This window comes from Fopius arisanus, unplaced genomic scaffold, assembly GCF_000806365.1.
Source record: "Fopius arisanus strain USDA-PBARC FA_bdor unplaced genomic scaffold, ASM80636v1 scaffold00015, whole genome shotgun sequence".
In the NCBI taxonomy this organism is placed as follows: Eukaryota; Metazoa; Arthropoda; class Insecta; order Hymenoptera; family Braconidae; genus Fopius; species Fopius arisanus.
In genome coordinates, this window is record NW_011887754.1 from 1,588,141 (window position 1) to 1,600,367 (window position 12,227).

At 38.8% G+C, this 12,227-nt stretch overlaps 2 protein-coding genes across 2 annotated transcripts; one reads left to right on the forward strand and one right to left on the reverse strand.

Moving 5' to 3' along the window:
- Window positions 1-971: 971 nt before the first annotated feature.
- crm (cramped chromatin regulator) lies at window positions 972-5,055 on the reverse strand. The gene is made up of 3 exons (XM_011299950.1): window positions 4,178-5,055; window positions 2,168-3,960; window positions 972-1,244 (listed from the first exon to the last, which is right to left on the reverse strand). The coding sequence occupies exons 1-3, from the start codon at window positions 4,350-4,352 to the stop codon at window positions 1,140-1,142; spliced, it is 2,073 nt and encodes a 690-aa protein (XP_011298252.1). The 5' UTR covers window positions 4,353-5,055; the 3' UTR covers window positions 972-1,139.
- Window positions 5,056-5,385: 330 nt separating this feature from the next.
- Stim (stromal interaction molecule) lies at window positions 5,386-11,291 on the forward strand. Its single transcript, XM_011299951.1, has 10 exons — window positions 5,386-6,254; window positions 6,327-6,466; window positions 6,596-6,828; window positions 7,066-7,181; window positions 7,260-7,429; window positions 7,677-7,820; window positions 7,908-8,075; window positions 8,153-8,417; window positions 8,508-8,585; window positions 10,203-11,291. The coding sequence occupies exons 1-10, from the start codon at window positions 6,023-6,025 to the stop codon at window positions 10,628-10,630; spliced, it is 1,974 nt and encodes a 657-aa protein (XP_011298253.1). The 5' UTR covers window positions 5,386-6,022; the 3' UTR covers window positions 10,631-11,291.
- Window positions 11,292-12,227: the final 936 nt, after the last annotated feature.

Sequence of the window (12,227 nt, forward strand, 5' to 3'; positions counted from 1 at the left end):
ATTGCTTAATTCACTTTTCACACCATCCAGATCGCTCTATTATGCAGAAAAATTCAATGTTTCCAAAACATGAGATTACCGATTTACATATGTTACTCATTTCTCGTTAATGAATCCCAAGTATTCCCTAATTACAAGACGAGTAAATATGCCTTATTATTATAATCTAGTTTAAAATTTTTCGACGTGAAAAAGACGTGAGTTATCATATCTCGCCGTGAAATTTCCATTGACTACTAAATGGAATTTGTAGATTTTTCCATGCGTTTCAATGATTTTTATTGATTTTAATGTAGAAATTAATGTTTAGCCAGGGCCATAGCTGATTTTCCTTTGCCCACTTTTAATAGTACGATAGCCCTTGATATTCGTTGCGATAAGAGATCTGTTATTCAAGTGGACAAGCTTTATTTATTGAACTCGTTCAATCACTTGTTTTTCCCATCGTGTTATGACTGTCTCACCTGCAGCGCAATTCTCAGGCTCTCAAGTTGTCCGCAGGACAAGAAATAACCATCGAGATTGCGGATAATTTGTGAGTCGAGATAAATACCGGGACTAATTGCCAACGAGGAAAATTGCACCTGATAATGCGATGCTCGTGTGTGTGTCAGTTATGACAACCCCGAAGCAGTATGTTCACTCGGTGTCGCCTTTTCAATCGGTTGGTTTAATGCGTGCGTGATGAATCATTTTAGCAGAGCCAGTGCATTTCGCTATTCCCCCCCCCCTCCCCCCCTCCTGTTCCTATTTTTTTTTCTTTCTTTTTCCTGGAAGCTTGAGGTCCTGCGGGTACGGACGTCCCCATCGCTTTATCGGTGACGGTTTTCGGTTTTGGATTTTTCGAGCGAAATTATTCTTCACAATTTGCGGAGCCCGGGGCTCAAGTCGTCGTCGATGGGACCTGAGCTGCGGTTTTTTTTTTTTTTTTTTTTTATCACTCGGTGAATAAAGATAATCGGACTGACTGGTTGATGGTCATAATTACACTTTATTACATGAGATATATTACAATGGGTTGTCACAATCGAGTTTTATATAAAATTGAAAAACGTCGCTCAAGGATAAGACTTGATGACTCTGTTTGCTTGGATTTCCTCGCAAAAATGAAACATTTCGGTGGGGTTTTGGCATGGGGCTCACGTCTCCTGATCGTCTGAGGCTATTTGCGAGGCCAAGTTGGCGAATTTCGCCATGTAATCGACACTGCTCTCACCCATCAGACATTGCATTTGACTGACAACCTGGAATTATCGATAAAGCAAACATTTGTGAACTTGAACGAGGTCTTCCATACGGATATGTACTGTATTTCTGTCGCCACGCTAAATTATCCAAACTGAAATTCTTTTGAAAAATTCGAAAACTATTCTCACTCCACAATAAATAGATAAATTGATAAATATCCTATGATTTATCAAATAAATAAATAATCGGTGGAGCGCCTACCGTGTAAGGGTTTGACAATCCCAATTTTGAAAAAAAAAAAATAGCATGACTCATATGCATAAATTGTGCTATCTATCATCGTTTCGTAGTTTTAAAATTGCAGATAACATGTATGCTAAGTTACCAACGTGGCAAGCGCAAAGCACTGTGCAAATTTATTTCGCTTCGATTTTCAGTTCAACACTAATGCTATTCAGAATATTCATAATTTTGTTTGTTACTCATTCGCCATACAAATTATTCAAAATTCGCATACCATCACTATCAACGTTGTGATTTATTGGTGAATACGTCTAAAAGTAGATAAAAAAAATGGCATAAAGTGGTTTAACAGAAAGAACATTAGTTTTTCTTCAATGAAATGCAATGCTTATTTCAATAAGAATTAATTTTCCAATAAAAAAAAAATTGCCTTTGCCTTCCGTCCACAAAATGAATTTTAAATCACAAACTGGCTTTAGATGAAACCATAAAAAATTCCGTTGAATTTTTACTCAAGAAAACGAACAATATACGTAAACATGAAAACCTCGTGTTTTTTGCAATCGAATGAGATAATATTTATGTTCCTCAATACCAACAAAAACGACAGATTCGTAAACACGAAGGCGATTGCAAAATGTTGTGAAATGCTAAGTATATCCCCAGGGTACAACTTCAAAAACATCATACTCTCATATAAAATAAATCCATCTTCCAACAAAAAAATTCAACTTACATCAGACGAAGGACGTCCATCCCCAAGACCCATGCTAGCCTGGCTCCTCTGAGATCCTTTGACAGGTGATTCGAATTGCCCCAAAAAGCTGCTTAACGAGTAATCAGCGACCTCACTATTCAGCCACTGTCCCTCGCCCTCTTTGAGGATCTGTGTGGCACTAGTGATGATGGAGTTTGCTTTGGAAGTTTCTCCAAGTGCAGATAGGAATTGTTCAGCCTGTTGAGAGACCTCAGGGACATTGCCCTCCCCATCGATCTCCATCACCTCCTCTTCGTGCCTGACAACAACAGGAAGAGTCCTCTGGACAATCAGACTCCTCTGTCTGACAGTCCTCCCTCGTTTGCTGAACCGGCTCGTGAATTTATCCAATTGCGTCTTAAAGGCATCATGACTTCCAATCCGATGATAGGGCTGAGGGATGAGAGGTCGTCTGAAGGTTGAATCCTTGGCAGATGGCATTCTCGAGGATATCACAGTCTCATTGCTTCCAGCATTCTCATAGACCTTACTGGTGCCATAATTGTGTTTAGCAATAGACAAAAGCTTCCTCAGGGCGAGGGAGAGTCCATCGTCTTGCTTGGCTCGGTCTCTGGCGCCCTCTGAGGACCCAGGGCAGTCCCACCAGTACTCCAGAGTGATCTTGCTGTCCCTCCCAAACATCAAGAACAAATCCCCAACAGTAATGCTATTCGCTTCATCAATAGTCCATCCCTCTCGAATCCTCTCCACAGTCTCCCGCCCTGGAAACCTGTTGGGCTCTGTCGCCTCACCATAATTTCTGACAACATGAGATGCGAAGAGGCTCTTCTCCTGATGTACATTGCTTTCAATTCCATCAAGATCACTATTGTTATCAACTGAGGACATTGGGTCCTCCGTTCTGGAGAGTCTTTTGTCCTTTTTCTTCAGGGACTTTTTGCCGACACCTTTGAGATGCTGTACCGATCCGAGAAGCTCTAATCTCGAGGATTTAAGCCCCAGACGTCCCTCATAAGAGTTGAAGCTGACAGAATTGCTGGTGAGGTACTCTCCCAGGTTCACCATTGGCAGAGTGATTTTAGTGCTCTCCTGAGGAGCAACCCTCAGTAGTTTTGGCTCCCTCGAGTCCACGACCTCGTTCTCTAGGCTCGGGGATACTATGTACTTGGCTGGCCTCCAGCGTTGCTGGAGAAAACCCAGGAGAGTTGACAATCTTCGTTGAATTGGCAATAGTGTTCTCACTCGAGGATTCATGGCGTGTGCCTGTACCTCCCACCAAGTAGAGTTATTTCCAGGACGAAGCTCCACAGTTACTCTGGATGGCAGCTTTATCTCTTCCTGCCAATCCTCCAGTTGATTGAGTTTTCTCAGGGCCCTGCAGATAGGGGTCTTGATTCTCATCGTTTTTCCTCGGAGGCGAACCTGTGTCGAGCCCCAGAATATCAACTCGTTGAGTTTCAGCAGAACCTTTTCGTGAATTCGTGGCAATTTCCTCCGGAGTTCACCGTAATTTATCAGGCCATATATCTCTTGTGATGCTTTCTTCACCTCTTCAGAGAACTTGAGGTGCTTCGAGATTTTCAACCAGGTGCGGTAATAAAAGTGGCGAATTTGCTCCTTGTTCTTCGTCATCGTTTCTGGGAGGCCTTTCTTTTTACCCTGAGCGAGAAAATACGTCTGGAGGGCGTCGAAGTCCTTGCCAAATTCGTTTACTGCCTTGAAGAAGGTGTTCTTGTCTTCTAGGGACCATAACTCGCAGGAGCGTTTTAAGGAACGCACAATTTTCGCGTCTCCGTCCTCCTCTTTGATTTCTGAAAATAAATATCGTAGATCTTTGAGTTTAATTAAGCCTTTAACAATGATCATCAGATAAAGATAATTAAGTAATTAATTAATTAATTAATTAATTGTTCTCATTCAACATTAATGAACGAACCCTGAAAATCATTGATTTTTGAAATGAATGAATATTGAGATAATTTTTTTACTCCAACTTTGGGGTTAATTATATTCATGAATTGTTGTAACCTTTTTTCTCAGTAGGTTGGGTAGAGTCTGTGGAGTCGATCCTCATTTTCTTCGTCCCCCTGACGATTTTCGTTTGATTCTTAGAATCCGTTGGTTTTTCGCTTGACGATGGGAGTTCCTCCTTCTTCAAGGATATAGATACCTGATTGTCATCCTCTTTTTGAGTCTCCATCATTCTACTTGATCACAGCTCAGTAAAATAAATTACCGGCACATCCTCCACAATTGTTGAGCTCATGACCCAGCAGTGGAAATTTCTCCACGAGGATCACCACAATTGATAGAATCTATTTAATTCGTGTGGCTGTTGACAGCATCCAACATGTAAACAACTCTGGTGAGTGCCAGACAAGAGGAAAACACGGGGGAGAGATTGTCATTGGGCAACGGATGATCCACGTGACCCACCACCACGTAAATATGGAGTCTACAGGTTTTTGTAATGAAAATCACTATTTACCGGCTTCCCGCCTCCACATACCGTAAATTTTATGTGATTTCATCATGAAAAACTGGTGGACATCACCAGAAATTATCAATTCAATGGTCCCTGCATTCAATTCCTCGATGGTGACAATTACTTAGTCATTTATTCAGCCCTCAGGATTTTTTAGAGAAATCAGACGAAATTTATTTTCTTTTTCCTTTAATCATCTAGAGATTAATCCCATTATGTGATGATGAATCACTCCACCAACATTACCATTTCCCATGTAAACAAGCAATTATTGTTGCAATATTATTCGTAATTGGAGCTATTAACACTCTCGGTGCCATCTGCCACTACTCACTTAATTCCAATTATTTCTATTATTAAATCGCGATAATTACTGCGTGATTTGACCTGACTTCGGGATGCTCTTGGATACAAGGTCATGCTTATGAGAAATTTTGGTAGTGACAGGTAAGTAGGATTCATTTTCCTGTACTTTGTTGACTTGGAAATTTGAATGTGCCAAACGGAAATTGCCATTTTTTCCTTTCGGCGTGTCATAACCTTCTTCTTGTCTAACATTGATTAAAACGATAAATGAAGGATTTTTCATTGGATAATTGATTCCATTGGAATAAGTGATGAAAATTTTGGAGAGAAATTGGTCAATTGAAATGGGGGGGGCATAGGAATGAATTGTCGAATTTCGGTTTAGGAGAAGTGAGCGGTGGAAAAAATTGAAAAGCGGAAGACAGTATCGCTCCCATAAAATCCAAAATGGCGATGATATTTGAGAAGCCAAGTACGAAGTGTGCCACCTCGACTGGTCCAACATAATCCGTGATAATTTTTTGTAATGTCTTTTTTCCCCTTTTCTGATCGGCTCGCTCGTGTTGGTAGTGTCGGTGGCCTTGATAGAAACATCTGATTCCCCTCATTCGTCGTGCCCAAAGCCAAGTGTACTTAATTAAAAAAGACGATTAATAACTCAACAAATGCGCTGAAACAATTTGCAATAAGCTTCAGCATAAAAAAAAAAGCCGCGACTGAGCCAAAAACTGAAACAACCGGAATTATTCCACGAAAAAAATCTCCAAAACAGTGAATTCAGCAGGAACAAAACAAGAGGTTCTTGATGGGGCAATCAGGAAAATCATACGACGAGGAAGAAGAGCCCACACGGTTCACATCTCCAGAGTAAATTATCCCAGAATTCATTAAACTTCACTCCAAAGTGTTTTCCCGAACAAATGAACCATTAATGCGCTCTGCGGTGTTGTCCTTGAGGTGTGGAAATTGTCAAGTGTGTAGTGGCCCTCGTGATAATTGTCACAACACTTGGTCTTCCAAAAATTCAATTGCCAATTAGTCGAGGATAATTAATCGATAATCAGTTGAGGTTAACTTGAGAGATGCGATCAGTGGCGAATGTTGAATTAATCCTGATCTATGGTCTTCGACTGTTGTGTCTGTGTTTTGCCGAGGTTGTTGCTAGTGGTGGTGCACTTGATGCCAGCACTGGTTATCAGCCAAGATCGAGTGATGGATCAAAGGGTTCAACGAAATTTTCAACGACACTCACTGGTGGAATTGCCCAGGCAGTGGCACATGACAGTGCCCAGTCCAGCAAGCAGCAGATCTTGGGTACTTATCTCCTATCTTGATTGCAGTTGACAATTGCTGGCAGATCATTATCTTTTCTAATGACTTTTACAGGTGTTGAGACATGCAATGATGATTTAGCATGCATAACTATGGCCTCACACGATCGACTCGGTCTTGAGGCGATTAAATCCCTACACAGTCAACTGGACGATGATGCTGATGGCGACGTTGATCTCTCAGAGTCTGATGATGTACAGTAATCTCAGTATTTCTCAGTATTTCCTTTGAATTATTCCTACTTAATGTCTACTCAATGTTCGGGGGTGACGGCTCTCTGGGGGACATGACAATTTTTTATACTTTACATTCATTGGTTTCAGTTCTTGAGGGAAGAACTCCAGTACGAGGCCGGTTACGAAAGACGACAACGTGCCTTCCATCACAATGATGATATGCATATTAGTGTTAGAGAGCTATGGGAGGCCTGGCTGAGATCTGAGGTACACAATTGGACCATCGAGCAGACCTCAGAATGGCTTACTTCTAATGTCGAGCTTCCACAATATGTTCCTAATTTTATACAACATCGTGTCACTGGTGCTACTCTTCCTAGGTAAGTTTGTCAGCACTGTTAATTTTTATGACATTGGGGGTATCCAATTACATTGAAAAAATAAATAAAATTCTGCAATTCAGCTGCGTTTCAATTTAATTTGTAGATCATTCTAGTGGAAAATTTCAGATGATTTTTTTTCAGAATTTCAGAAATTTGGCCAAAATATGTGGATATCCCCAATTCATAATTATCATGAACTTTAATAATCAATTTTTTCGTTTTGTTTTAATGTAGATTGGCTGTGAATAATATGCACTATCTTAGTAATGTTCTTGGGATTAAAGATCCAATTCACAAACAGAAAATTGCCTTGAAAGCGATGGATGTAGTGTTATTCGGACCACCAAAGGGTAATTCCACAATTTATTACCACAAACTGATCCAAGATTATGGCAATAAAAGGATGAAATATATTAATTGGTTTCTAGATTCTGGGCACAGCATTAAGGATTTGATACTCATAACTTTATTATTCGGAGCCTTGATTGGCTGTTGGTACGCATATCAGCAGAAGAAAAGTTCTCAGAAACATCTTAGGAGGATGATGAAGGACATGGAGGGCCTCCATAAAGCCGAACTGGCGCTGGAGGACCTGCAGGTGTGCTTTCTTTTTTATCATTATTTATCATCCTTTAGAAAAAAAAAAAAAAAAAGAATCGACTGGAAAATGCGGTGGGCGATGCATTCACATGAAAACGTTCATGACGGCGGGGTACGGATATTTGAGTCGATTTGGCTTCATCATTCATCATTCGTATTCTAAATTAATATGATTTTTCCGAGGAATACTTTTTAGGAGAAGTTGGAGAAAACAAAACGATTATTGATTTCTGTCCCAATTACAGAAAGAACTCGAAAGGGCGAGGTTGGAACAAGCCAGTGCAGCAACAGAGAAACAAAAGCTAGAGGCAAAGCTCCAGGGGGAGAGTATGGGAATGCACACGTCATATTCTGATCTGGAAGTGTCTCAATTAAAGCAAGAGATCGAAGTAATTTTTTTCTCCACCTTTAAGCATCTCATTTCCAAATTTTTCCACATCTTTACTCCAATTTATATGCTTCTCAATTTTATGTAGATGTTGAAATTGGAACTTCAACGTGCAGAGGGAGAACTAGAGGATCGCTGTTGGTCACCTCCAGTTGGCCTGCAGCACTGGCTTCAACTGACACACGAGATTGAGAATAAAGGGTATATAAAGAAGAAAATAGCAGCTGAGAAGCAGCTGCAACAGGCTCGCGAAGCGGTATTATTTCTGGATTGACGGTTTTTAGTTTTGGATGTCTATGAGGAAGAGTTCTATATATTAATTTTTTTCCACAGTGCGAGAAGTTACGGAAGAAGAGATCTAGCCTCGTGGGGGCATTCGTCTCGACACATGGCAAGTCTATTGACGAGGTTGACAAGAGTATTGTCGAGGCGAGAACAGCTTTGAATGAAGTCACTGTTGAACTGCAGGAGAGAGTTCATCGTTGGAAACAGATCGAATTACTCTGCGGGTTCAATATTATTAATAATAATGGATTGAATTATTTGGAGACTATTTTATATCGAGGAGCGCCTAATGGACGAAGTTTAGGATTCAGAGGTAATCATTAATTTGCAATTGACACAGCAAAAGAATTTCTGAAACAAAATGGTTCTTCTGTTTGTATTAATGAATTTTTTTGCTCCGCAGGGCGAATGAGTAGTAGTCAAGACGACTTGGACGACGAGGCAAGTTCCCTGTATGCAGCATCAACCTCTGGCGCAGCAGGTAAGCCGGAAATGGATCTCCATGAGTTCTCCGATTGACTGACTCTGATCGTTTTTTTTTTTTTTTTCGCGAATTATGTAAATAGCAGTGTCCAGACTTGTTCAATCCTCTCCATTACCTATTTTTTTATGATGGAAATTTGTAAAATTACCAATAATTGGGGCATCACCAGCTTTATGCACAGTCCCGTAGACGGGACTCGTACAATCAATGTTACTTGTTTAATCCACTGAGTTTATTTTGGTTTAAATGGTTTTTATATTTAACTGCAGCACTATTTTATACCTTGACATTAACATACCCACGTTAATTTGTAGGCAAATCACTTGTGATGAAATTCGGTATTATTTTATTTTGGTTTTGCTAGCTCGGGCGGGGATGTTGTTAGTGGGAATTTTTACTTTACTCTCTCCAAAGATTAACAATCGGTTTACTAGTTCGTACTAATGTGTGGTTTAGTTATAGTTATGGTGCTGTGGTGAAAAATTCCATATTCGATGTTTTTATATATTTTTAAAAATGAGTAAAATCGAATTAGTCAATCGATTCTATTTTTTAGTCGATGATTATTTCTTCCTCAAGTAAAAATTCGAAGAAAATGAGGAGAAAAATATGAAAGACGAGAGAGATTATCATCCTCTCCAATTAGATTGAATAGGGAATATTAGCAGCAATTACACCAATGACAATTATTATTTCTGATTACGTTCCCACGGGATTTTTTTTCCAATTATTTACATCATCTCTGGGATACTTAACTCATAAGTGTTATTTCACTCACACAAGAATAAAAAATGAATCTCCATTCTTTTTGACAAATTGCTCTCAAAACCTCGGTCCTGCGAGGAGCTCATGACGACGTTTACTTAAAAATATATTCAATTGCTCGTCTTCCAGTGCCAAGGAAGAATCTGAGTCTGGTTTCTTAACCTCACACAATTGAACCTTCGATTTCTATTTAAGTAATAACAATGTATTCATCAGGGACATTATTATTGTAATAAGGAGAGGCTAGTTGCACTGGAAGGTCAATATAAATAATGACGACAACCAAAAAAAAAAAAAAAAACACCGGTAGATAGATAATTGTTGATTATCCATTACTCTGCGAAAGATACACGTAGTAAAAAGTGCCTCAAGTCTCAAACAATAATCTCCGCAATAAAATGGGAGAGTTAGAGATATAAAAAACTATACTCCATTTTTTTTTTAAATTTTACACTGTACAAATATTATTTGTAAACAAACTTGTAACGACCAGAGATCATCGTGAACAATGATTCCTTATCTATTAACTTATCGAACTTAATGTAATAATCACAATGTTAAATAACGCATAAACAATTCCGAATAAAGCAGAATGTCACGTGGAATTGACCAAGTCAATTTCCAAAAAACAAAGTACAAACTGCGAATAAATAAATTCTAGTTGCTTTAATTGCATGAGTAACAGTGAATCCTAGCCCTGCACGTAGCCCAAAAAAAAAAATTAAAGTATAAAGACATTTTTATGACTTGAATGGACTCAAAAATAAATGTATTTTAACATTTTTCCTATGTTTTGTTTTACTGAGATCAAACACATCCTGCAATATCCAGAGAAAACTTTTGTTCCAGGTGGTCTGGAGAGTTTAGCGTGGAAGGAGTCATCAGCCCCTCCAGACTCGTCTAGCAGTGAAACGGGCAAGGATACACCCCCAGAGGTGCAATTTACTGTTGGTGATGAGGATGCTGTGCCACCGATACCCCCGCGGCCACTGACTAAAGAGAAAACGAGTATGACGAGATCATTTAGTCAGGAGGCGACGAGCATGACGTACGACGAGGTGAAGAGTTCCCTAGGTCTTTCAAAAACATCTTTATCAGATAATTCTCTGGACTTGTCCGAGAGAAAGACGAGGAAACCCCTCAAGGAGATGCCAACGGTTGACGATGAGACATTGTCAACAGACTCTAATTCGACAGCTGACAATGATGAGCTCAAGAGACGTCGTAGAAAGTTACATTTTCCAGGTTTCAGGAAGAACAAGGGCAAGCTCACGTGATGGTTCGTTCGTTCGAGGGCTTCATTTGCACTTAATCGATCACAGGGCAACAGAGTGCCTTGACGAAAGCTCAAATGGACCCTAAGTATTAATTGTATTAAATGAATCATTGTGATAAAAACTTTTTGATGGTTTTTTGTCAGGTTTTTTTTTTTTGGTTTTTTTTTTTTTTTTCAAATGTCGTTGTCTCTCTGCTTGAGCTTTTCTCGATGCCTTGTACTCTGGTTCGAAGAACAAACTATTATAAACTTATTGAAATTGTATATTGAATTGAGGACAATATCGATGCGGGTTTTCTAGTGATATTTTAGAGTTCCGTCGGGGAAATTATTTTCCCTTTTTAAGTGATGATTATTGATGGTGGAGATTCATTAATGTTCTTCCAACCTCGATGAGGATGACTAATTAATTATGGAATCGCTTCTAAATTATATTCATGACATGATTATTTATTATAAGAGATGATATAAAAATTTATTGAAATCGCTCATGAATTATCAGAGTACGGATGAGAGCGATCAGTATTCGGGGATGAACGAGTGAACTGTTGACACCGCTGGGCCTTTAATTAAATAATCAAACGAGGATGAGTAATCTCGAGAGCTGCTCCATAACTGAGCGTAAAAGTGATGAATAGCACGGTAATGTCAGTTAACGTCAATAAAATAAATTACGAACGACGAATAACGATATTTTTCATAAAAAAGTTTCTACAAAATAACAAAAAAAGAAATTATACGGAATGATCAATTCGCAGGTGAAATTTCTAGGTGGAAAGAATACTGTTAATATGTATATTGTTATCACGGCTAGAGTTTATTATTTATGCACGAGAAATAATCAAGGGCCAAACGGAATTCTCGGGGAGAGCTATCAAGTGGAAAAGTTTGCTAGAATATTGCGACAAGTGCTTAATCCACAATGTTTTTTTCCTGAAAATCCTGTATCACCTTTTCTGTAGCGAAGTGATTGAATATTTTTATTAATTATCGATTTGCGGTGAAAATATTGAAGGACTTTTTGTTGATTGAATTTCGGATGAAAAAAAAAAATATATTTTGATATTTCCTGGAAAAAAAATTAATAGGTCTCCAGATAAGTCGATAATTGAATTTTCAAAGAATTTTTATTTTTTCCGGTCCTTCTCATATAATCACTGGGCCACTGATTTCACTGCTTTTATCGTTCCCATTGTCATAATTTATCATGAATTCTTCCCACGAGCTTCATGCCACCAAAATCAATGGCCAATATCATTAATCCTCAGTTAATGATCGATTAACCGATGGGCTCAAAGTGTACTTCCTTTACGTAATCAACCTAAGAGAATCTAGGTAGAGTATAGTTTAATTGCGCACAATGAGGGCACTTTAGTTTATTATTCCAAGTAGCAATGGTTTAATCTTCACTACTTTTGTTGCCCACGTATTTTACTCTCCAATTAATCTTAAGGCAAATGAAAAATAAATAAAATGGTCGTTAAATAATATTGATTCACGGGGAAATCAGATGAATAGGATTTTAGGTGACCAGGAAAGTTTCAATTAAACTCAGGTTTACGTGTTCTATCATTGTGCGTAGAGTTTTGAGTTATCGA